Source organism: Geotrypetes seraphini, chromosome 9 (assembly GCF_902459505.1).
Source record: "Geotrypetes seraphini chromosome 9, aGeoSer1.1, whole genome shotgun sequence".
In the NCBI taxonomy this organism is placed as follows: Eukaryota; Metazoa; Chordata; class Amphibia; order Gymnophiona; family Dermophiidae; genus Geotrypetes; species Geotrypetes seraphini.
In genome coordinates, this window is record NC_047092.1 from 99,068,939 (window position 1) to 99,096,248 (window position 27,310).

General features: G+C 42.8%; 1 protein-coding gene across 9 annotated transcripts in view; it reads left to right on the forward strand.

The window, feature by feature from the left end:
* Positions 1–27,310, forward strand: part of YEATS2 (YEATS domain containing 2) — a 1,675,245-nt gene that overhangs the window by 1,483,259 nt on the left and 164,676 nt on the right. For all 9 annotated transcript variants that reach the window (XM_033957686.1, XM_033957691.1, XM_033957693.1 and 6 more), the window contains one exon: positions 6,034–6,113. In XM_033957686.1, the coding sequence (XP_033813577.1) occupies positions 6,034–6,113 (80 nt within the window). The remainder of the gene's footprint in view (positions 1–6,033; positions 6,114–27,310) is intronic.

Here is a 27,310-nt window from a genome sequence, read left to right on the forward strand (position 1 = left end):
GCAGGGAGCAGCCTGCAGAAAGGATTGCGGGTACTTTAGTGATCCTTACAGGTTGCAAAGGCCTCAGGAGCTGTTGTCCCTCTGCCACGGTCCCGCCCCTCCTCTGACGTCAGAGGCAAGACAGCTCCTGAGGCCTATGGCAACCTGCAATGATCGCTAAAGTACCGGTGATCCTCTCTGCAGGCTGCTCGCTGCTGGAATCAGGTAAATGGAGGCGTGGAAGGCCAGGTGGGAAGCCGGACACTGCAGCACTTCAAGACTGACCCTCCCTCCTCGCACTCTAAAGGAGGAGCGGCAGCGGCCGGCCAGCAAGAGGCAGCGCTGCCGATCCTGCTTTAGGGGCGAGGGGGAGAGGGTCAGACAATGAATCGGGAGGCTGATTTTTTTGTCTTTGAATCGATTCAAATCGATTCACCTGAAATGAATTGGTGAATCTGTACTGCTGCCAGGGTGGTTGCTTGGCGGCGGGAGGGAGTGGGCATCTCTCCTGCTGTCTGGGTGGGGGGCATTGCTTAGTGGCAGAAGGCGGTGGGCATCTCTCCCATTGCTGGGGGGATGTCGGGGAAGGAGTTGCCTGGCGGTGGGAGGGTGTTGGTGGGGGGAGAGGTTGCTTAATTTTCTGACAGATCTGAGCTGTGGTCTTAATTAGGGAATGACATGGAGACAAATTTTTCCCCATCCTCTCGGGAACTCATTTTCCTGTCCCATTCATGCGAGTTCTTTTCCTGTCCCTGCCCCATTCCTGCAAGCTCCGTCCTCATCTGCACAAGCCTCAAACACTTTAAAATCATAAGTATTTAAGGCTTGTGTGGTTAAGGCAGAGCTTATAAGAGACAAGGACAGTAACAAAACTCACAGAGACAGGATGGAGGAATTGAGTTCCTGCGGGGACGGGGAAAAATTTGTCATTCTCTAGTCTTACTTTCCTGTCTGTGCCTGAGCCAATCAACACTCAGGCACTGATCAGAAAGTAAAGCATCGACAGCTCAAACCTGTCACCAAATTTGGGCCGCAAATGTGGAATGAGGTTAGGGAATCACTTAGCGATTATATAAAATTGCTCAAAGTGCTCATTTTAATATTAATGACCTCGTTATATTACATTTGCATGGCAGTATCGGAGACTGCTAGAAAGCTTGGAAAATAATTTGCCACTATAATACATTCACACTAAAGGCACATTTTAGTTTTGAGAATCTGCCCCTCAGTGGACTGTGCAGATCTTTATTTGCTGACATTTGCTATGTTACTGTGTAACCTAAGAACCTGCTATCAAGTGCCCTAAATTAAACAGAATGTAAGCTTAGCATCTGATCAACTGAAAGAGAGAGTTGTTCAAGTACTGGCTCATTCTCCTACTGGCTGTAACAGGAAGTGTGATGGAAGTATAGCTGAAGTAATATAGCTCTTACAACAGAAGCAAGTTAGTTACCATAGTAGGTTTACTAGTGAATCTTTAGGGAGGTATGTATGGGTTGTTTTATTTTTTTAAGCACAGGAGACCACTAGACAACTTTGCCAACAGATGGTGAGCATATTAGTGAAATCTGAGAAATGACTGAATATGCTAGGAAGGAATCAGGTGATGTGCCTCTGTATGGTTATTTCCTGAACAGAGCTATGGTAGAAGGACTAAGGATAAATAATGCATGATAGCTTCTGGATGAAATCAGATACAAAGGTCACCTGTTTAACAATAAAATAGCATGGGAAAAGAGGAAGGCATAAAGACCAGGCTAAACAAAACCAATCCCCCACCCCCCAAAAAAACAAAAAAAAACCAACCTAGGTCAGCGATGGCAAACCTATGGCACGTGAAGGCCTTGCAGCTGGCACGCGGGAAGGTCCGCAATTAAGATATGCGGCGCGGCGGGAGGCGAGTGTGCCGGTGTCTGCTTTGCAGCTCACCTGGCAACAGGGCCGGACTGGCCATTGGGAGGACCGGGCATTGTCCCAGTGGGCCGCGGCCCATCCTCCTGTGCTGGCTGCAGTCCTGTTGAAAGATCACTTGGACACACAAAGTCAGAGGCATGAAGAAAGTACAAGAGTTTATTCACAGCATGCATGCTGGACCTCTGAGCTCCAAGCTGGCTCAGAAGTGCCGAAACCAGGAAGTTACAGAGATATTTATTCATTTTTCTGGCTATACAACTGAATTCTAGAAAAAGCTTTTCACGTGTTACTTTTCTTAACACTCATTGGTTCTTAGCTCACACTAGCAGGTCACTAGCAGGACACTTATCTAACTCTTACAGTTAAATGTACAGAAGGGCAGGGTACATCATGGCTCAAACTCTTATCTATTCAGCTTACAATGTGGTAAGGTAGGGACATACATTTTAGGCAGATGAAGTCAATAGATTGTAAACTTTCTTCAGCTATGTAGACCAGAGCAATATTTTAAACAACAGTTAACCATTTCATGACCCTACACTGTGAGTGGATGTTTAGCCTGCCTGTCTTCCCCTTAGTATCCTATGAGCCAGGCAGTGTGTGAGGGGGAAGTGGGGGGAGGAAGAGAAGCTTTACACTGAGTCTGTCACAGGAACTCAGTGAGGCTGTAGTGTGACTCCACATGTGACATCTGTAATCAGGAACAGTTCCTAGTGCTCCCATGCTAGAGAGGTGAGGATATGGGGGGATGTTAATGTGTCTAATAATGTGCTCCTCTGTAAAAACCTCTGTATCTTCCATGGGGGACATGCTAAATTTGAGGAAATAAAAAAGCTGCTTATGATGATTGCATAGAGAAGTTCAGTAAGCTGAGAGGAGGGCTGGGCTCTCTGTGAACAACCAACACACTAATCCTCTGCGCTGTACCTTATGGAAAACTCAATATAGCAAAAAACAGTAAAGTGTATTTGTGGCCCTTCACAGTGCTTTTGTAAACATCATAATAAAATAACAAAGGCTCCAATAATGAAAAATAAAAGTCCTTTTCCCATACACTCAGGTCACCTCTTAATTAGTTGTTATTGTGATGAATCCAATGTTGTATAGTCATAATGCGATTAATCCAGTTTGCAGGTCATTTTATTTGGGGAATCGCAGTCACTTCTTATTAGTGGCTGGCCGTGCCTCTCAAGTGTGCTTCTGCATTTTAGCCCTGCCCCTGGACTTCAATGGGCGGGGCCTGCGTGAGGTCATGTGATTGGGCTGCTCAACCTAAAATGCCCGGGCCTATTTTTTGTCCCAGTCCGGCCCTGCCTGGCAATGTGTTCCTCGCAGCTGCCTGAACCGCCGCGGGGCTGTGAGACAGTATATTTTTTGACCAAAACGGATGTCTACAATTAGTAAAATTCCCCAATCACATATTTTTTTTATGAGGACAGATTTGTATACAGCACTTCATTAGATTTTTTTTATTATACAAATTTTATCTTTTTGTAGACTTGAAGTCTTGAACAAAGAAAATGAGTACAGCAAAAAAAGCAAAAACAGATAGTGGAAGACCATTCCAAGAGGCCTGGACAGAGACATATGGAGTGATTGAACGCAGTGGGAAAGCATTGTGTATTATGTGTAATGAAAGTGTTGTGTCTCGCACATCAAGTGTCAAACGTCACTTTGAGACAAACCATAACAGTGTTGCTGAACTTGGTTTAGCTCAAAGAAAAGAGTTCCTTGTAGGAAAATTAAAGAAATATCACTCCCAGTCTCTTAGTTTTAGCAACTATCTTTCAAAAACTAATCATCTTACAGTTGCCAGCTTTCAAATTTCACTGTGCATGGCAAAACATGGTAAGCCCCTCTCTGATGGCAATTTTGGCTGGGAGTAATTCACTCTTCCATGATTTCCAAAACAAGGATGCCGCTAAGCAGAAATACTGCAAAAGATAGGGTTCTGCGAATGGCTGCTGATGTTAGTCAACAGCTTACTTGTGACTTATAAAAAGCACCCTTCTACTCCATGTGCTTGGATGAAAGTACAGATATTACTAACCATGCAAGACTAGCGCTCATTTTGCATTATGCTACTGGTGACATCATGAGAGAAGAGCTGGTAAAACTGCTGTCTTTGCCTGGAAGAACACAAGGGATAGATATCCACAATGCTGTGATGGAGGCTTTTTCATCACTAGACATAAGTCCAGAAAAAGTGGTTTCAGTTACTAGCGATGGAGCACCTAGCATGGTGGGGACAACACAAGGATTCATTCATTTCTTTGCTAAGGAAGCAAAACATCCACTGATTCAATTTCACTGCATAATACATCAAGAGGCTCTCTGTGCCAAAGAAAGCAGCAAAAAACTTGACGATGTCCTCAAAGATGTAACAAAAATGGTGAACTTCATCATGGCGCGTGCTCTTAATTTTCGACAATTTCAAGCCCTTCTTGATGAGGTTCAGGCACAATATAACACTTTACTGATGTACAATAATGTCCGGTGGCTGAGCAGAGGACGAGTGTTAGAGAGATTTGTGGCCTGCTTGGAAGAAGTTAGGCTATTTATGAACGAAAAGGGGGAAGACTATCCTCAACTCACCAACATGGCCTGGCTTACCAACCTCATGTTCTTTACAGATTTTACTAACCACTTTAATGTACCAAACAAAAAATTACAAGGCATGGGAAAAACAGCAGAAAGCATGTTTAGTGACATCAAAGCTTTTGAGAGAAAATTGCATGTTTTTGAAAAAGACCTTGAGAGTGGACAGCTAAAATATTTTCCCAACCTAAAAATACATTTGGATAATTCAACAACATTTGTGGACAGTCATAAAAAACACCAGGAAATCCACAAAGCATATTCCACCATTGTAGCTAAAGCAAAGGAGAATTTTAGTAAAAGATTTTCTCAGTTCCGTAAGATGGAGACAATCCTTTCATTTATAACTTCCCCAGAAAAGTCCACATTTGAAGATCTTGATCTTTCCTGCTTACAGTGGTTGGATATTCAAAATTTGGAAATGGAGCTACTGGAATTTCAAGAAAGCTCTATCTGGAAAAGTAAATTCAATGACCTGCGTGCGGCTCTTGAACGTATTGAGTGTGAAAGGATGACAAATGAAATCACTGCTAGCAGTTCTGAAAATGAAATCCTAAAAACGTGGAATTCTCTGCCAGACAATTTTAAGTCCATGAAAGCACTTGGGATTGCTCTTCATACTTTGTTTGGGTCATCCTATGTTTGTGAGCAGCTGTTTTCGGCTTTGAATCATATAAAATCTGATGCTAGAAACAGATTAACGGATGACATGAGTGCTGCATGTGTTGCTCTGAAATTAACGCACTATGAGCCAAGGATTGACAAGTTATCAGCATGCATGCAACAATAAAAATCACATTAATTTTTTTCAGAGCATGCCCAATGCATATGTTTACATGAAGCAGTGTTTTCAGTTTGCAGTTAAGACACTTTCTAAGTTATTTAAATATTATTTAAAGATGTTATTTAAAAAAGGGACTTTACATGGCCCTGTTGTATTCCAATCTGGAATTTCCAAAAAAACGGTTGGTTTAATTGAAAGCTCTCTTGTTTTCTTTACATCATATTATTAGAAATGTAATGATTTAACTATTTTCTAATTTGATTGTAAATTTTACAAAAAAACATGTATAGACTCTTGACACAGTTAACAGTTTTAAGAAGTTTATCTTTTTTTTTTTACTCAGGATACATTTGACATGTTATGTGAATAATACATTTAAAATATATTGTGTAACTGAATCAAATTCTTCCTAAATTCATTAAATTGAATGAAATCATTAAAACATTATAAATTGCCAATAAATTGAAATAAAAACCAAAGGATTGTGAATCAAATTGATTCTCTGACAATACAAAGATTCCAACCTTTAAAAATGATGTTACATAGTTCAGGCAACTTTATAAAGAGTTTTTAGATACTAAAATCTTGTTATTAAGGTTTAATTGACGTGCTAGCACTTTGAGGAAATTCTTTGGTTTTGTGCGGCAGTTTGGGCACTCGGGCTCAAAAAGGTTAGCCATCACTGACCTAGGTCATCTATGTTCATTCTTTAAAATTTTTAAAGTCCAGAATTAATATTTTTGGTTTTATACTTTTAGGTGACGATGCCAACTCTCTTTGTGCCAATTCCATAGAGCAATATTATGACTGGAACATTGGAAAAAGGAGGGCAGCAGAGGTAATGTTTTATGCTTGTGAAATCTAGTCTAAATATGCTTGACTCTAGAACAGTGATCTTGACTATTTCAGGCAGGACTCACTTTGACGAAGAGACTTTAGTGTGACAGCCAAGCTCTTTGCTGGACAAAGTAGCCTAGGCAGTGAAGCAAAGGGGAGGGGAATCTGCTTCCCATCCAGTTGATTAGGCATACTAAGTGACACATGTAATTAAAATTAAATCTGAATGCCCTTCCCCCCCAATACATACACTCCAACTCCCCTGTCTGATCTTCCCAACAAACTCCCAGCAAAACTTTACATAATAAAAGGTTAAACACAATAACTTTCTTTTTTTTTTAGTTCAATTATGCTTTATTAATGATTTTTTAAGTCATAACAAAAACCAAGAAAAAAATGATACAAGAACAAATAAACAGTACCTGGAGTACTACAATTATCAACAAAGTATCTAACTATCAGATCATCTCTCTCATAACAATAATATAAGCAAGCAAAAATACAAAAAAAAGGTGGGGAAAATATATCTTTCATAATATGTCTCATAACTAAACTAAAACTTAACTTTATATACCGGGTCTTCAACCAAAGGAAGCTCGACACGGTGATGAGAAGTAAACAAAGTACTTTCCAACTCAAATTTGTGAGTCAGACATACTAAAGTTCTACCACATAGAAACATGTAAGTCACTTTATATTTCCAATTTTTAAGGATCAGAGAGCCAAGGCAAGTAAAATATCTAATAATCTAGCGTGATCCTCAGATAATGTATCTATCAAAGCTGTGCTTCTCCAAACTACAATCTGGAGGGTGAGCTCAACCTTAAGAGATAATATCTGCAAAATAATAGGCCAAACTGAAATCCAAAAAGGCTGTAACAGTGTTCCATGTTCAGTATGGCAATGCCAGCAAACATCAGAGGGAAGCTGACCAATATGAAACATTTTTCGAGAGGTCCATAATGCTCTATGAGAAATAAACAGTAAAGACTGAGACAAGGATGTTGACATGGTAGTTTTAAAAGAGCTGATCCAAAAAAGCGACCACTGAGATGATGTCAAATGTGAAGCTAGGTCATGTTCCCATATAGATTGTAGAACTTGTAAAGGAGAGTCTACACAAGATGTTTGTAAATCCTGGAGAAAAAATGACGTGGATCCACCAACACAGAGAAGTATCTACCTATATGAGATAAATCAGACAACAATTGAAGCTTATTCTTTGTAAGACATTGTTGTAGTTGGAGCCAGTGAAATAACTCACAATCCAAGAGCTGAAAACAAGCTTGTAAAACCTTAAACGGCAAAAGCTGTTTATCCCATATCTGATCAAGCATAAGAATGCCCTTACTATACCAAGAAGGCCAATATATAACTGCATGAGGTATATGAAAGGATGAATTATACCAGAGAGACTGAGAAGTAGTATCTTTTATACAAAGCTTAAACAATACATCTAATTCCAAAAGAGATCATATAGTGTCTCAATATTAAGCAATAATGATTTGCCATCAATTCTTTTATGGAACCATACCTGAATTGTTTAAAAGTAAGATGTCAAACTGTTTACCATCTAGGTCTCTGCGTTCTGAGAATTTAGCATTATTAAAAATAAATGCTAATCCAAAATATGCTGAAACCAGTAAAATGGTCCATTGCTGTGCAGGAGTCAAACTGTGGAACTCACTTGTCGGTCAATTACGAAAATGTTATGACAATGGTAATTTCAGAAAACTATTAAAAATACAGTTATTAGTTAATGCATTTTTCTAGGAACTAATCTTTACGATTGTTCTTTTGATGGGCACGTTACGTGATTTTCCGATGATTATATGTTAATGTTTGTTTGATTTTATTTGTCTTACTGAATTATAGTATGTAACGATATGTAAACCGTTTAGGTTTAAACGGTATATACATTTTTAAAATAAAATAAATAATAAGTTGGTGTTTAATCCGGGAAGATAATTTGCAACTAAGCACAGAAAAAAAGGAAAGTGGCGAGAGTAATTGACGCTCTATCTCAATCCAACTGGGTTCCGAAAGAATATAAGAATAGTGCATATCATTTCATATAATGTTAATGGGCTGAATCATCCCATCAAACGGAAAAAGGTTGCTAATTATCTTCAAGGTAAACATCCAGATGTCATATTTCTACAGGAAACTCACCTTCCCTCTGCGTCAGCTACTAAACTGAATATTAAGGGCTATTCTTCCCACTATTTTTCACCGGCGGCTCCTCATAAAAAGAATGGAGTTTCCACTCTTTTCAATGATAAACTGCCGCTCACTATTCTCTCACATACTACTGACTCGGAGGGAAGATGGTGTCTGATTCATGCTGTGTTGCGCTCATCGGGGTATGTTTTTCTCAATATATATGCCCCTGTTCTAGATCATCCAGAATTTTTTAGAGATCTTCAAACTCTATTACTCCCTTACTCAGCTTGCTCAATTATAATTGGAGGGGACTTTAACCAACTACAGGATCTCTTTACAGATAGATCCTCCTCCTGCAAACCATCCAAATCTAAATCCCATCAAGAACTCCTCAATCTCAAGACTAATTACTCTCTTATAGATCCCTGGCGTATATTGCATCCTAAGGGCAGGGAGTACTCCCACTTCTCTCACCCTCATAATACCTATTCCAGAATAGATTATTTCTTGATTTCTTCCTCTTTAATACATTCTTTATCTAATGCTCTCATACACTCTATCACCCTCACCAATCACGCAGCTATTTCTATACATCTTACCATATCTCCACCCACATCTAATACTCCTTCGTGGAGACTTAATAATCATCTGCTCCTAGATGACGATATCTCTATTAAGGTGCGATTATTCACGATTGAATTCTTTGAAAATAATTCTCATGATCCTGAGATTTGCCCTGCCATAGTCTGGGAAGCGTATAAGGCCTCCTTAAGGGGGGAACTCATCAAATTGGCAGCATGGAAAAAGAAAACCCAACTCCAAAAAGAACAACACTTAGAACAATCCATTAAATCTTTGGAACTCCAGCACATGTCTACCCATGTGAAAGATCCCTTACTCTATCAACAAATTCTTAAACTTAAATACGAGTACAACTCTATTGTCTCTTTAACAGCTAGAAAAGACTTATTTTTACACGCTTCGGGACATTACATGGGAGATAATGTCATGGGGAAACCTTTAGCCCATTATCTTAAACGCAAATCGAAAAAGCTCTATATATCGGCTATTCATGACTCTTCAGGACATATTGTTACTAAAACAGATAAGATAGCTACAGAATTTGAACGCTTCACTACATTATATGGCTCTGACTTCTCTAAATCCGAGACAGATGTTGACTCTTTTCTGACTAACATAGAACATTCCTCGTTAGATGAAACCACAAAAAATGAATTAGATGTCCCTCTCTCGGCTTCGGAAATATCACGAGCTATCTCTTCTTTAGCCAACAATAAAGCGCCCGGACCTGACGGGTTCACCAATGAATTTTTCAAAAAATTTCACGATCTTTTGGCTCCTCATATGCTTACGTATTATAATTTCCTTCATCAATCTCCTGATAAACAGTTTAATTTTGCGGACGCTACGATAGTCGTTTTTCCTAAGCCTGAGAGAGACCCCACTCAAATCAAAAACTACAGACCAATCTCCCTGTTGAATCTTGACTATAAGATTCTGGCTAAGATCCTGTCCTTGCGACTCAACAAAGTAGCATCCACTCTCATTCATAATGATCAGGTCGGTTTCATTAAAAACAGATACATTGGTGATAATCTTCGTCTTTTTCATCATATTAATACTCATGTTAAATCGCTTCATGATCCCATGGTCGGTTTGGCCATAGATGCGGAAAAAGCATTTGACCGGGTTGAATGGCCCTTCCTACTTCGAGCTCTCCATTGGTATAATTTTGGTCCTTATTTCCTTCATTGGATCAAAACGCTATACTGGCAACCTTCTTCTCGCATCTTGATTAACAACTCTCTGTCCAATAAGTTCTCTCTCCATAGAGGTACCCGGCAGGGCTGTCCTCTTTCCCCTTTATTGTTTAATTTAGCTCTAGAGCCTCTACTTGCCTCTATTCGTCAGAGCTCAATAATTCAGGGTGTCTCATCTCAGTCCAGACAAATTAAATTAGCTGCATATAAGAACATAAGAACATAAGAAGTTGCCTCCGCTGAGGCAGACCATAGGTCCATCCTGCCCAGCGGTCCGCTCCCGCGGCGGCCCATCAGGCCCATCGCCTGAGTAGTGGTCTATATCTATCTATACCCTTCAATCCCTTTTTCTTCTAGGAATCTATCCAAACTTTCTTTGAAACCATTTAATGTTTTCTTGTCTACAACAGCCTCTGGAAGCACGTTCCATGTATCCACCACCCTCTGAGTGAAAAAGAACTTCCTAGCGTTTGTTCTAAACCTGTCCCCTTTCAATTTCTCCGAGTGCCCCCTTGTACTTGTGGTGGTCCTTAATTTGAAAAATCTGTCCCTGTCTACTTTTTCTATGCCCTTCAGGATCTTGAAGGTTTCTATCATGTCTCCTCTAAGTCTCCGCTTTTCCAGTGAGAAAAGTCCCAACTGCTTCAACCTGTCGGTATATGGGAGATTTTCCATTCCCTTTATCAGTTTAGTTGCTCTTCTCTGTACTCCCTCAAGTACTGCCATGTCCTTCTTGAGGTACGGCGACCAGTACTGGACACAGTACTCCAGATGCGGCCGCACCATTGCACGATACAGCGGCATGATGACTTCCTTCGTCCTGGTCGTAATACCCTTCTTAATGATACCCAACATTCTGTTAGCTTTCTTTGAGGCTGTAGCGCACTGCGCCGATGCCTTCAGTGTTGCGTCTACCATCACTCCCAGGTCTCTCTCCAGGTTACTGATCCCTAGCGGTGTTCCCCCCATTCTGTATGTGAACATCGGGTTCTTTTTCCCCACGTGCATGACCTTGCATTTCCCTATGTTGAAGCTCATTTGCCATTTTTCGGCCCACTTTTCCAGCTGCGTTAGATCCTTTTGGAGATTTTCACAGTCTCCCCTGGTTTGAGCCCTGCTGTATAGTTTGGTGTCATCTGCAAATTTAATAACCTCACACTTGGTTCCCGCCTCTAGGTCGTTTATGTAGATATTGAACAGGAGCGGTCCCAGCACCGACCCCTGCGGAACTCCGCTCGTGACCCCTTTCCAGTCTGAGTAATGGCCCTTTACGCCAACCCTCTGTTCCCTGTTCGCCAGCCAGTTTTTGATCCATCGGTGGATCACCCCTTGTACCCCGTGGTTCCATATCTTCTTAAGCAGCCTTTCGTGTGGTACCTTGTCGAAGGCTTTTTGGAAGTCAAGGTAAATGATATCTATAGATTCCTCTTTATCCACCTGGCTGTTTACCCCCTCGAAGAAGTGCAATAAGTTTGTGAGGCATGACCTACCCTTGCAGAAGCCATGCTGACTCGGTTTTAGCTGCTCATTGTTTTCGATGTGTTCACAGATGATGTCCTTAATCAGTGCCTCCATCATCTTTCCTGGGACTGAGGTCAGGCTCACTGGCCTGTAGTTTCCTGGGTCTCCCCTTGAGCCCTTCTTGAAGATGGGCGTGACATTTGCTATTTTCCAGTCCTTCGGGATCTCTCCGGTTTTTAAGGATAGGCTGTATATTTGTCGAAGAGGCTCCGCTATTTCGTTTTTTAGTTCCTTGAGTACCCTTGGGTGAATGCCGTCCGGACCTGGAGATTTGTCGCTCTTTAGTCTGTCTATCTGCTTGAGTACATCTTCTTGGCTTACCTCTAAATTGACCAGTTTTACATCTTGGTCTCCTTTTCCGCTCTCTTCAGGTTCTGGGATGTTGGTTATATCTTCCCTCGTGAAAACTGACGTGAAGAACTCATTTAACCTGTCAGCTATTTCTTTCTCTTCCTTTACCACTCCCTTCCTGTCTCCATCATCCAATGGTCCCACTTCTTCTCTTGCCGGTTGTTTCCCCTTGACGTATCTGAAGAACGACTTGAAGTTTGTTGCTTCCTCTGCCAGTCTCTCTTCATATTCTCTTTTTGCTTTTCTAACCGCTCGGTGACACTCCTTCTGGTGTTCTTTGTGCACTTTTTGGTTCTCCTCTGTTTTATCTTTTTTCCATTTTCTGAACGATGCTTTCTTGTCGCTTATCGCCTTCTTCACTGCATTTGTTATCCACACTGGGTTTTTTGTTCTGTTTTTTTTGCACCCTTTCCTGAACTTGGGGATGCACAGGTTTTGCGCTTCGTGCACAGTTCCCTTGAGTAAGGTCCAGGCTTCCCTTGAATATGCTGATGATATTCTTCTTTTTATACGAGATCCTTGCTCCTCCCTTCCGGCTCTCATTTCCTTGGTCAAGGAGTACTCCCTGCTCTCGGGATACTTAGTTAATTGGGAAAAATCTAACATATTTCCGTTAAATGACCTCATCACTCCATCAGAACTGTCTCATTTTCCGTTTCAATGGTCATATGATCCTATCAAATACCTGGGTATATTGATTCATAAAGATTCCTCCTATGTCATGGAGCTCAATGTGAATAGGATCAAGAAATTGATCACTCAAGCGACTTCACAATGGTCTCCTTTGTATCTTTCTTGGTGGGGCAGAATAGCCTCAGTCAAGATGACCCTAGCGCCCCAAATTACTTATATTCTATATATACTCCCTTCCTATTGTCATAAATCTTTATATCAATGGATTAATACCTCTATATCCAAATTCATTTGGAAAGATAAGAAACCTCGCATTGCTTTGAGCAAGCTGAAAGCTTCCAAATCTTGCGGAGGCATGAATCTCCCCGATTTCCACCTTTACCACACTGCCTCTCTAGCACACTATGGGGCTCACTGGCTCCAAAGACCTCTACCTTTGAATCCTCCAGCTTGGTTAGAAATGGAAAGTTTCATATGCTCACCTTTTCCATTACCCATACTTTGTACCATGACCTTACCTAAGCGACTGAAATCATACACATTGCTGAGCGCAACACAGCTGGCTCTTCGTCATCTAGATACTGCTGCTGATGTTTCATTATTTGATAATCTAGACATGTCCTTGTGGCAGAATCCCAAACTTAAACACAATGGTAAACCTTTCTCTTGGAAGAAATGGCAAAATGTGGGTATTTGGTCGGTAGAACAATTGAGAAATTCCGAATCGTTCATACCTTTTCTGAATTCTCTTCGGCATACCCCGCATTACTCAACTGTTACTCCCAATGGATTTTGTTGACATCTACTATAGCACAATCGTCCTTTGCCTCTCATATTGACACAATCCTCAAATCTGTTCACCGTTGATGCGCATGTGTTTTAATAGGAGGTAAGGCTATTTCCACCTTCTATCACATTTTGCGAGATCATCGCTTCACTTTTTCTCCAAACTCCATGAAGCATTGGGATGCGATGCTTTCTATTCCTCTACAAGATATTAATTGGGATCTTTTATGGTCTGTGACAAATAGACCCCTGCTGTCGTCAAGAATCTCACAGTCCATGTTTTTTCTCATGTGGCATGCAGTTTGGACTCCGTTTCGCATGTGGAAAGCTAATCTCAAATCAGATCCCAAATGCTGGCATTGCTTGGATATTGATGGTACCTTAGATCATATGTTGTTTCATTGTACCCAAGTCCGCTCGTTTTGGACCAGCATTTGGCCCACTATCAAAAAGATTACCTCCTGTTCATCAGAACTCGTTTTTGATATGATTATTGTCAGATCTCAACACTCGAGTTTTACTAACTCCACCTGCCCCAGTAAATTGATTGATGCCATGTTTGTTATAGCTATCATGCATATTTTAAAGAATTGGAAGTCAGCCCTTCTACTAGATTACACATTCTGGTGGAACTCATTATGTATGTATCACAAATATGAATCCTATGCCTATGAAAAACGCTATATTTCCTCACTCACTATACATTCAACTTCTCATTCTTCTCCTTGGAAATTTCTGGATACTTATGTACACTCCAGATAACTTGACCACTCCTGCACAGTGCTTTTAAAGGTTGATATACTTTTCACTCTCAGCGCTGCTTATTTTCCTTCTCTTTCCCTTCTATCCTCTTTCTTTTCTCTTCCCTTTCTCCTCATGTTTCTACACCTCCCCTGAATTTTTTCTCTTATCGCTAAGATTCTCTAATTTGGTTCAGGGGATATGAATACGAATATGACAAACTGTACATTACTATGTGACATTGTCTATACTATTCCCTCAACGTTTTGTACTTTTCCTGCATTTATATTTGTATTGCTGTTTCATTCCCCAAAATCTTAATAAAAATTTTGACCTTAAGAATAGTGGAACCAACTCCATGCCTGTAATAACATAAAAGCACAATGATAATTATATAAATTTGGATAATTTACTCCGCCATGCATTTTACTACGTTGTAAATGGTGTTTGGCAATTTTAGATGACTTATTACGTCACAAAAAATGAGAAAGGTTGGTCTCCAGGAGTTTATAATATGCACGATCCTTTGACCCCCCACCATGTGAGGAAGAGGGGATACCATCTCTGAAAATGATTATCAATCAAATCCATCACCCGAGCTCTATTAAGAGCCAAAGTGGACTCAGAAGAGGAAGAAAACAGAATACCCAAATATTTAACTTTGGAAGCAGCCCGGTTAAAAGAAAATTGAGCAAAATCACGCTGCATACAGTAAATATTGAGAAGTAAGAGATCCGACTTTTCACGATTGATTTTGTGTTTGGAAAAAAAAGAAAATTTGTCAAGAACCGATATCAACCCAGGGAGAGAATGAGAGACATCAGAAAGATAAACCACCATGTAATTTACATACAATGATAATTTTACCTCCTTGGAGCTGAACGAGATTCCACAAATAGTATCCTCATGACAGATAGCAAGAGCAAGTGGTTCCAAAGCCAGATCAAAGAGGAGCAGGGATAATGGATAACCTTGACGGGTGCCCCTATGCAATTTAAAGACAGTAGTTAATTTGGAATTGAGCCATAAATGGACAGAGGGAGATGTATAGAGCACATGAACAAGATTACATTACATTACATTAGAGATTTCTATTCCGCCATTGCCTTCTGGTTTAAGGCAGATTAGAAAAGAATTACAAAAAATGTATTACAAAAAGAAGATATCTGGTAATTTCTAGAGGAGATAAAGAGTAGATAAGGTTTTTTCGGGGAATCGGGAAGGTATTGGGAAGTGGGAAGGAGCTCTCGGTATTAAGTCGTTTGCAGGAATTTCTTGAAAAGTAGAGTTTTTATTTCTTTTCTGAACGTTTTGTAGTCTGGGGTCATAATTATTAGATTGAACATAAGAACTGCCATCTCCGGATCAGACCTTCAGTCCATCAAGTCTGGCGATCTGCATACGCAGAGACCCAGCCAAGTGTACACCTGGCGTAATTTTAGTCACCCATATCCCTCTATGCCTCTCGTAAGGAGATGTGCATCTAGTTTGCTTTTAAATCCTAGAACGGTGGATTCTGCAATAACCTCCTCTGGGAGGGCATTCCAGGTTTCCACCACGCGTTGCGTGAAGCAGAACTTCCTGATATTTGTCCTGTACTTGTTCCCCCTTAGCTTCAGTCCATGTTTTCTTGTCTGTGTCACATTGGACATTGTAAATAATTTTTTTTCCTGCTCTATTTTGTCGATTCCTTTCAGTAATTTGAAAGTCTCGATCATATCCCCTCGCAGTCTCCTTTTCTCAAGGGAGAACAATCCCAGTCTCTTAAGTCATTCCTCGTATTCCAAGTTCTCCATACCTTTTATTAGCTCGTCTGTGCACCCTCTCCAGCAATTTTATATCCTTCTTTAGGTTGAGAGACCAGTGTTGAACACAGTATTCCATGTGTGGTCTGACCATTGCTCTATAAAGCGGCATTATAACTTTCTCCGATCTACTCATGATTCCTTTCTTTATCATGCCTAACATTCTATTTGCTTTCTTTGCAGCTGCCGCGCATTGTGCTGACGGTTTCAGGGTCCTATCTATCAGTACACTCAGGTCCTTTTCTTGTTCGCTCTTACCCAGAGTTGCACCTGACATTCTATACTAGTGTTCCTTGTTCTTTCTGCCTAAATGCATTACTTTGCACTTTTCCACGTTAAACTTCATCTGCCATTTCTCCGCCCATTTCTCTAACTGACACAAGTCACTCTGGAGTTCCTCGCTATCCTTCTGCGATCTGATTGCCCAGCATAGCTTTGTGTCGTATGCAAACTTGATGATCTAACTGTATGTTCCTTCTTCTAGGTCATTGATGAAAATATTAAATTAGATGGGCCCAAGTACCAAGCCCTGGGGCACACCCGCTAATCACTTTCTCCCAGTCTGAGAACTTCCCATTTATGCCCACTCTATGCTTTCTGTTCTCCAGCCATTTGCCTATCCATCTTAGTATATCTCCCTTTATTCCATGGCTTTGTAGTTTCCTGAGAAGTCTTTCATGTGGAACCTTGTCGAACGCTTTCTAGAAGTCCAAGTATATTATGTCCACCGGTCCTCCACAATCAATTTGTTTGTTCACGGTCTCAAAAAATTGAAATAAATTTGTCAAACATGATTTCCCTTTGCTGAAGCCATGTTGACTGGCTCTCATCAGGTCATGGTTTTTTTGGGTTTTTTTTCTATTTTCAAGATGGCGCCGGGAAGGTAGTTGGAGAAAAAGCCTCCATCCGTATTTTTTGCCTTGTTCCGATTTTGTTTCCAGTGCCTACCATCTGGGACTGGTTCTGTCCGGTTGTTTGCTGCTCGTTCATTTCCATCGACCAACGCTGGACTTGTGATTCGTTTCCATTGGAGCCGACCGTCAGTTTTGGCGAGGGGAGACTCTGGGAAGTTCAGCTCCCTTCCTGCACCATTTCCAGCGGCCCCGCCTATCTGCAACCCTGCTAACCTTTGCTTCCCACGCCGCTCTACCACCACCGTACCCTGCAGTGCTTGCGGCTCCGCAAAGAAATCCCAGCGAAGCTGCTCTAGCGGCCAAGCTGAATCTGCAAGCTGCAACACGTGCCCACTGCTTGCCTGGCTGCAGCAGATCTCCTAGCAGGGTCGGCTATGGCAGATCACCTGGGAGCTCCCTGAAATTAACCTCCCAAGGATCCGGGCAGGAGAATAGAACAGAACCACGCGCCTGGTAGGAACTTTCCAACAAACTAACGGGCCAATCGATAAGGCCTTGCAGCTACTATTACCACCACTGCCTGAGCGCACAGCTGAACATCTCAGAGCTGAGCTCGCCCTCCTCAGCTTGCTGGTGAATATATCTGGCCTATTTCCTGGCAGCTGCACTCTCCCCCGACTATGGTTCTTCTATTCCTAGCCTGCACTCGCAGTACGAGACAACTTATGGTGCTCATAACTTTTAAACTGTTGCCACTGAATTAGTTTCAATGCCACCTGATTTACTGCTAACTTAACTATTATTTTAATTATGGCTATTGAATCTGATTTGGTTGATATCTGACTGTCTGATTTACTGATCTACTGCCAATTCAACTGTTTTCTGATTTACTAATTTGGTGATATCTGATTTTATGATTTACTGACCTACTGCTAATTTAACGATTCTCTGATCTATTGACCTACTGCTAATTCAACTTTTAAACAGTTGCCACTGAATAGGATTTCCTGTCTCCCGATCCACTGCTAATTTAACTATTAATTTAACTGTTAATTTAACTGCTGATACCGAATCCGATCTAATGCTATCTGACTCACTGCTAATTACTCAACCTAGAAACTGGGAGTAACAGAAACACCAAATAGTCATTAGGCCAAGAAGGAGTCACTTTAATCTGCAATCCTACTGATTTTACTAATCTGTTTAATATGCGACAACATTAAGGATGTTACACTCAGCCCATTATCCTGATCTACCCATCAGGCTTATAATTAACCAACAGGAAGACAGAACAAACCATATCAAGGTAATCTCGAGCAACGGAAAACATCAACGTACCCTAAAAAACAAAAGAATAAGGGAAGTAAAACCTATCAGAACCACCACATCTACCAAACCTATCACATCCACATCCGTTTCCTGTACATATCTTAACACCAGATCTGTCAGGAATAAAGCATTCTTAATTAAAGATTGGATCATCAGCAAGAAAATAACCTGTCTATTCCTAACAGAAACATGGCTGTTGTCTGAAGATGACCCAATAATAAATGATCTTTTACCAGATAATTTTAAAATTCACATGCTCAATCATGATGGAAGAAGAGGCGGAGGCCTAGCAATTGTTGCTAAGGAAGGATTTGTAGTTGAACTATTGGATTCCAAAATGACTAATCAATTAGAAATATTAGCCTGTAAAATTAGCAATAAGGAACTAGAAGATTCCCTTTCTTGTATATTCTATGTTCCGCCGAAAAGCTGGCCAAAAGCTAGAGAGGACTTCTGTGAATTTGTCCTACATAACTAAATCACTTCATCACATAATTTAATTGCAGGAGACATAAACTTACATCTAGATGAAGTGGACAATCCAGAAGCAAAAGACTTTAAAAACTTTCTATCATTACTCAACTACAATCTCCTTTTACCCACTCAAACACATGAAAAAGGCCATCATTTAGATGTGGTAGCGATGTCCACAAAGGAGACCTTAGACCCTTCCATCTCTCTTTCGACCGGTACTTGGTGTCACATTATCTGGTCCGACCATTTCAATCTAATCTGGACTCAACTAAAACCTAAGATACACCACGGACAAAAAGAGAACACTTCACAAGAGGCCATATCAACCCAGAGGATTATTGGTCACAATATGATCTACAAGCGAAGATAGAAGAAGGAGTTGATTTCTATGATCACTGGATGAAAACTAGCACATCCATTTTAGATAAAATTGCCCCTAAACGAAATAGTAAAAGCTGCTCAAATAAATACAACAAATGGTTCGACATCAAACTCCTAACAATGAAACAATCAGTAAGATGATTAGAAAGAAAAAACGGGAAAGCTGTCAGACCGGGACAACTGGAGATCCAACATAAAACTCTACAAACAACAGATAAAAGATAAACTTAAAACATTTTACTCATCCAAAATCAACTCAGCTAACACGAGCTCAAAAGGAACTAATACTAAAGAACTGTTCAACATTGTTATGAATTTATTTGACACCACACGCTACACCCAACCCATGCATAATATCAAATTACCTTCAGCAAATGATCTAGCACAACATTTTGATTCAAAAATTAAAAACCTAAGAAATAACTACTCGATAATTGCCAAATACGAACATCTGTCAACTGATATACAAAGAAATGAAATACCAGTGGACATGATTTGGAGTTCCTTCCACAATTTAGAATGGAATAACTACATCAAGTTATATAACAAATACTCTAAATCATACTGTGCCCTGGACTCATGTCCCCCAGAAATTATGAAAGCAGCTCCATTAGACTTTAAACTATCTCTATTGAATTACCTAACCAATAACCTAAACAATGGAAAATTCCTCACTAATAATGGTCATATTATAATAACCCCAATTCAAAAAAATCATCAACATCAGTAACCAACTATAGACCAGTAGCATCCATTCCATTCATTGTAAAAATCATGGAAGGAATGGTATACACCCAACTGATAGAATATCTCAACCAGTTCTCTCTCTTGCACGAAACTCAATCTGGTTTTAGGCCTCTGTTTAGCACTGAGACAGTAATTGCGGCAATCCTGGACAATTTGCGCCACTTGTTTAGTAAGGGCCTCAACGCCCTGATCATGCAATTTGACATGAGCTATGCCTTCGACTTGGTGGACCATAAGAAGCTATTACAATGCTTAGACACAATTGGAATCAGAGGAGAGGTATTAAACTGGTTTTGAGGTTTCCGTATATCACGCACCTACCAAGTCCGTTTTAATTACGATATCTCTGATACATGGAGCAATCCATCTGGCGTGCCACAGGGATCACCATTATCCCCACTGCTCTTCAATGTTTACATGTCCTCATTGGGTGCGCAATTGTCTCAGCTGGGGATAAATCTATTTAGCTATGCTAAACTAAACTAAACTTTAGGTTTGTATACCGCATCATCTCTACATTCGCAAAGCTCGACACGGTTAACAGGAGTTAGGGTAGAAAGGAACTCCAGAGGAGGGAAGGATGAAAAGGAAATTTAGAAGACTAGAATAATCAGAGAGGGAGGAAGAGTTACATTTTTGAGAATAACCAGGTTTTCAGATGTTTACGGAAGAGTTGGAGGGAGCTCAGATTCCTAAGAGGGGAGGTAAGGTTGTTCCAGAGTTCAGTGATTCTAAAAGGGAGGGAGGAACCTAGTTTTCCTACAAGGGAGACGCCTTTTAGAGAGGGAAAGGAGAGTTTCAGTTGATCTGGTGGAATTGGGGTTAGAGGAATTCCAAGAAAGAGGAATAAAGGGGGGGAGGATGCCATGTAGGATCTTGAAAGTAAGGCAGGCACATTTGAGGTGGACTCTGGAGATTATCGGAAGCCAGTGGAGCTTGGACAAAAGCGGTGAGACGTGGTCGAATTTGCTTTTTGCGAAGATAAGCTTAGCAGCAGCATTCTGAATCCGCTGGAGTCTTTGAAGGTTTTTCTTTGTTAGGCTTAGGTAGATAGAGTTGCAATAGTCCAGTCTGGAAAGGATGGTGGATTGGACAAGGATGGCAAAGTGTTTTTGATGGAAACAGGTTCTCACTTTCCTCAGCATGTGAAGGCTGAAGAAACATTTTTTTATTAGGGAGTTGAGGTGATCATTGAAGGAATTTTACTTGAGTATTCAAGATGCAGAGTGGGGCCCGAGGACAGAGGGATGGAGGTGGGCAGTTGGTCCAATTTTGGGCCGAGCCAGAGAAGTTTTGTTTTGGATTCGTTCAGTTTCATCTGCACAGTGTGGGCCCAGGATTGAAGGTTCGATATACATGAGGATATGTTCGCAGAGAGGTTGGTGAGGATCCGGTCGGTCTCAAGGAGGACTAAGATGTCATCTGCGTAAGTGTAAAGTGTTTCAAGGGAGGAGAGATGGAGGAGTTTAAGGGAGGACATATAAATGTTGAAAAGGATAGGGGAGAGAGGTGAGCCTTGTGGGACTCCACAGATTGGGTTCCAGTGGGAGGAAGAAGTGCCCTTCATGTTGACTGTGTAGGAGCAGGAGCGTAAGAACTTCGAGAACCAATCAAGGACTGTGGAGTTAATGCCTATCTCGGTGAATTGGTAAAGTAGGATATCATGATGAACGACATCAAAAGCTGCAGAGAGGTCGAATTGAAGAAGGATGTCGAACTTGTTGCGAGAATGGAGATGTTGAACTTTTGAGATTAAGGAGGTCAGAAGGGATTCGGTGCCAAAGTTGGGATGGAAGCCGTATTGGTAGGGTAGCAGAATGGTGAATTTTTCAAGGTAGGAAGATAGTTGAGTGGATATAATGGATTCTAGCATCTTGGTAAGGAGAGGAATGTTTGCTATTGGATGGTAGCCGGAAGGTGTAGAGGGGTCTAGATCAGGTTTTTTCAGTAGTGGCCCATTTCTGGGGAGAATAGACTCGAATGGAGGGCGGAGTTTATGAGAATGGTAAGAGATGAGATGGCCTGAGGGGGAGTGTTTCCGTAAAGGTAGGCGGGGAAAGGATCCAAGGTACAATTGCAGGATTTCAATTTGAGGCAGAGAATATGGACCAGGGATTCAGAAACAAGTTTGAAGGAAAACCAGGATCTGTCAGCTGGGATAGAGTAGGAGTCTGCAAGGATAGGGTTGGGGTCGATTGGAATCATAGATTTGTAGGAGATTGCAGGAGGGAAGGAGTGCCTCAAGTTAGAGACCTTGTCGCTGAAGAACTTTGCCAGAGAATCGGCTGAAGGGGAGGAGGGGAGGATGGAGGCATTTTTGGAGGTTAAGGAATGCCAGTCTGGTTGTTGGATTTGGAGATTTTGTCACCGTAGAAGTTTTTCCTTGCTTTTTTTTTAGAACAGTATTGTAGAATTTAATATTGACCCTCCAGGAGTGTCTGTCTGTAGGGAATTTAGATTTTTTTCCATTTTCGTTCCAGAGTTCGGCATTTCTGTTTCAGTTCTCTGTGGTATGGGAGGTACCAAGGGGCCTTGTGGGAATAGGAGATGGTTTTAGTGGAGAGAGGGGCGAGGGAAAGGAAGGTGGACTCGGAGAGGGCGACCCAGTTTTGCCAGTTTGTTTCTGGTTCTGCAGGTTTAGGGATGGGGGAGAATTTGTCAAGAAAATTGGTCCAGAACAGATTGCTCGAGATTTTTTTGCGGAAGGTAATAGAATTTGAGGTGCGGGATGGGGGCCCAAAATGTGACATGAAGATTGGGAGCCAGAAAACCCCTAGGAAGTGATTGGACCAGGGAACGATTTCCCAGCGAACGTCAGTGGTTGAGGTTTTGTGAGTAGTGAGATCCAGAAAACTGATGAGGTCTAGTGTGTGGCCTTTTTCGTGGGTAGGGGAGAGAGTGGGAGGGGGAAAGCCTAAAGAAGAGAAGAAGCTATTAAATTTGGATGCGTCCTTGCTGGTGACATCGTCAAGGTGGAGATTGATGTCTCCGATGATCAGTAATCTTGGACACCTGGAATGCGCCTCCAGAGGGCAGAGTACGGTACTGGGGTTCAAGAAAGGTTTGGACAATTTCCTGCTGGAAAAGGGGATAGAGGGGTATAGATAGGGGATTGCTACTCAGGTCCTGGACCTGTTGGTCCGCCGCGTGAGCGGACTGCTGGGCACAATGGACCTCAGGTCTGACCCAGCGGAGGCATTGCTTATGTTCTTATGCCAATCCTCTTGGTCTGACTTCTAGGGCTCTTGAGCCTTCTCCCTAGGAACACACTCCCAATAGTCCACACTGGGCTGCAATTACTGCCAAACTGAGCAGTAGAAAAAAAACTTCACAGCCAAAAAGAAATGCAGGAAAAGAAAAAAACTCCAAAACACTGATAGGGGAAAAGAAATAAAACTCCCCAAAGTCAGCTTCCTGCTTCCTCCTATAGAAGGTTTGGCTTTCCAGCCACAGTTTACACCAAACAGGCAAAGGAGAAAAAACAATTCAAAACAGTTCAAAGGTTTAACCTTTCAGGGACCCACCTTCAGGAAGGTAACTGACCTCCTCTGGCCCACAGGTAGTATCCATAGCTTCCCAATCTGGTGGTTCCCTGGAGGTTTGGGGTGAAGCAGGTCTCTCCTCAAGCATGTCCACCTCTTGGCCCAACCATGGCTCAGCAAGGCACTGCTTTGCTCCCTTGGTCCTTTCCACCAGCTCCTTCTGCTGCCTCCAGCACTGCTCCTGATGCTGTTTCATTTGCTTCTCTTGCTCCTCCCCAGCTCCTTCTCTAGCTGTTCCAAGCCCTGCCTTTTATGCTTGGAAGAGCCACGCCTACTGCACATGGAGCAGAAGAGGGGATCTAATTCTCTAAGCTGTGGAGCCTGGCTTCCTCCATACTGCTTTTTAAGGGACTGTCTCAAAATAACAGGCTTCTCTTCAAAAACAGTAACCCTTCTTGTCTCAGAAATAAACCTTTCCTGAGGTCTCCTTTGTGTGTGGCTAGATAACCAGTCCCTGACTTGCTCAGCTTCACTGCCTGGGGAGTAGACAGCTAACTCCTGACTATGGCTACTGACCTGGTCAACTCTTTTGGTAAGGGACCGTAAGTTCTTAATGCTGCCTTTTCTTAGGAGTAAGCCAGCACTGGTGCTGGGTTGGTCACAGTACGTCCTTGTTCAGCAGGAACTTGTCTAACTTTGTCTTGAATCCCTGGAGGATGTTTTCCACTATGGGCCTCTTCTCTCTCAAACAGAGGAAATTGAGAAGGGACATGATCGAAACATTCAAGGTACTGAAGGGGATAGACTTAGTAGATAAGGACAGGTTGTTCACCCTCTCCAAGGTAGGGCAAAAGAGAGGGCACTGTCTAAAGTTGAAAGGGGATAGATTCTGTACAAACGTAAGGAAGTTCTTCTTCACCCAGAGAGTAGTAGAAAACTGGTATGACAGGCTGCCACTAAGCGCCTGTCAGAGCATGAGCGGTCTTTCGCCTCCTTGGTGAGGCTCAAGTTGAAGACTCCGCCGGCTCGTCAGTACAAGATTCCTCTTCGGCGATATCCACAGAAATCCACTCCTGCGTTCTCTTGCCTGCCCCAGAAACACCTGCAGCAACAGCAGCAGCGTCCTCCTAAGACTCAGCCGCTCGCTCCATCGAAGCCTGGGCCGTCTTTTTGACAATTCCTGTCTGAGCCTGCCAGCTCTCTTCCTTCTGGAGCCCTCCCCCTTTCCCATCGGGGGACGCCTCCATCATTTCTATCCTCAGTGGGAGAAACTTACCACAGACCTAACATAAGAACATAAGAACTGCCATCTCCGGATCAGACCTTTGGTCCATCAAGTCCGGCGATCCGCGCACGCGGAGGCCCTGCCAGGTGTACCCTGGCGTAATTTATAGTCCATCATATCTTTATATGCCTCTCTTAAGGAGATATGCATCTAGTTTGCTCTTGAAGCCTAGGACGGTCGATTCCGCAATAATCTCCTCTGGGAGGGCATTCCAGGTGTCAACCACTCTCTGAGTGAAGCAGAACTTCCTGACATTAGTCCTGAACCTGTCCCCCCTTAGCTTCATTTCATGTCCTCTAGTCCGTGTCAAATTGGACAATGTAAATAATCTTCTCTGCTCTCTGTGAGTCCTTTCCATCGTCCAGGAGGAGTACTCCCTTCGCTTCAGTCGGGTACCCCCGGATCTTCCACCCGGAGAGTTTCCTTCTCCCAGGTCGCACCTTCCCCTTCTTCTGCGGGAAGCGCAGGCCCTCTTTCACCTCAGGGTGGTCAAGGAGGTTCCTCCGGATTAGCTCAACACGGGGGTTTTACTCCCGGTTCTTTCTGGTCCCCAAGAAAACGGGAGACTTGCGTCCGATCCTGGACTCCATGGCTCTGAACAAATTTCTGGTCAAGGAAAAGTTCCGGATGCTCACTCGTCTTATATTGTATCCCCTGATGGACGACAGGGACTGGCTGTGCTCGTTGGATCTCAAAGAAGCCTATACGTACGTGGTATCTGAGATTCTGGGTGGGGGATCTCCACCTCCAATACTGTGTTTTTCCGTTCGGTCTGGCTGCCTCCCCGAAGGTGTTCACGAAGTGCCTGGTAGTGGTGGCTGTGGCCCTTCACCTGCAGGGGCTTCAGGTGTTTCCGTACCTCGACGATTGGCTCATCAAGATCTCGTCCCGCCAGGTGGTTCTGAGGGCGACAAATCAAACTATCTCGCTCCTTCAGAGTCTCGGCTTCGAGGTGAACTTTCCTTAGTCCCAGCTGTGTTTGTCTCAGTCCCTCAAATTTTTCGGGGTGGTACTGGACACGTGTCATCTTTGCTCCTTCGCCCTTATCCATCTTTGTTGAAAGGTGGCTCCCCTGTCCTCGGTCCCAGCCCGTCTAATGATGGTCCTGCTCGGTCACATGGCCTCCACGGTTCACGTGACTCCTTTTGCCAGACTTCACCTCTGCATTCCTCAGTGGACTCTGGCGTCTCAGTGGAGCCAGGATCGGGATCCGGTGTCTCGACACATTGTGGTGACTCCTTTGTTGAAGCAGTCTCTCCATTGGTGGATGCTCTCTACCAATCTTTCCAGAGGTTTTCTGTTTTGCGCTCCTCCTGCACAGAAGGTTCTCACGACAGACTCGTCGGCCTATGCTTGGGGGGTGCATCTGGACGGTCTTCGTACCCAGGGATTTTGGTCCAGTGCGGACCATCTATGTCACATCAATCTGCTGGAGCTCAGAGCGGTGTTCAATGCTCTGAAGGCTTTCCGTTATCTGCTTCACGACAGTGTCGTGCTGGTCCGCATGGACAACCAGGTCGCCATGTATTATATTAACAAACAGGGGGGCACAGGTTCTCTCTCCCTGTGACTGGAGGCGATGCGGCTCTGGGATTGGGTGATCCACCGCAACATCTTTCTCAGGCCCACCAGAACTGTCTGGTGGACAGGTTGAGCCGCCTTCCGCAGCCTCACAAATGGTCTCTCCATTCCTCGACTCTGCGTCAGGTGTTTGCTTGGTGGAGGACTCCGGATGTCGATCTGATTGCGTCCCCTCTCAATCACAAGTTGCCTCGCTTCTGCTCCAAGGTCTACACCCCGCACCGGAGCGAGGCAAATGCCTTCCTTCTGGACTGGACGAACCTTTTTCTGTATGCGTTCCCTCCATTCCCTCTGATCCTGAAGACTCGTCATGCTCAAGTCCACTCACGCCACCATGATTCTGATTGCTCCTCGGTGGCCCAGACAACCGTGGTTCTCCCTTCTGCTGCAACTCTGTGTCAGGGAGCATCCCAACGTGCAGTCTCTTCACTTAACAGTTTGGTTCCTCGAGACTTGATGACCTCATTCCAGTTGTCTCAGTTGGGCCTGGATGTTCTTGAGGTGTCTCGGAAGGAGTCCACTCGACAATGTTACCATCAAAAGTGGACCAGTTTTTCGCCTTGGTGTGCTACGCAGCGTCATGAGCCACACTCTGCCTCCTTGTCTTCTGTGCTGGATTGGGTTGGAGGGAGTAGAGTTAAGGACTGAAAGATGTATCAAAATGGTGAGTTTTCAGTCTACTTTTAAACAAGGGAAGGGAAGGGGCTTGACCGACAAACTTGGATAATTTATTCCAGGTATAGGGAGCAGCTGGATGAAAGGAACGAAATCTGGAATTGGCAGTGGAAGAGAAGGATAACGTTAAGAATGACTTATCTGAGGAACGGAGTTCTCTGGGAGGTGTATAAGGAGAGAGAAGCAAGGAGAGATATTGAGGGGCAGCAGAATGAACACAGTTGTAGGTCAGCAATAAGATCTTGAACTGTATACGATGGCAGATAGGGACCAGTGAAGTGACTTAAGGAGAGGGGCGACATGAGCGTAACAAAGTTGGTAGAAGATGAGTCGCGCAGCAGAGTTTTGCACAGATTGCAAGGGGGAGAGGCGACACTGAGGGATACCAGTTAGGAATAGATTGCAGTAATCTAAGTGTGAGGTTATGAGAGCTTGGACAAGGGTATGGGTAGTGTACTCAGAGAGGAGGGGGTAAATTTTGTTGATATTGAAGAGATAGAAGTGACAGGTCTTAGCAGCATGTTGGATATATGTAGAAAATAAGAGGCAGAAACTTGCCAACCTGTCAATCAAAACAGGACAGATACCGGAAGACTGGAAGATAGCGAA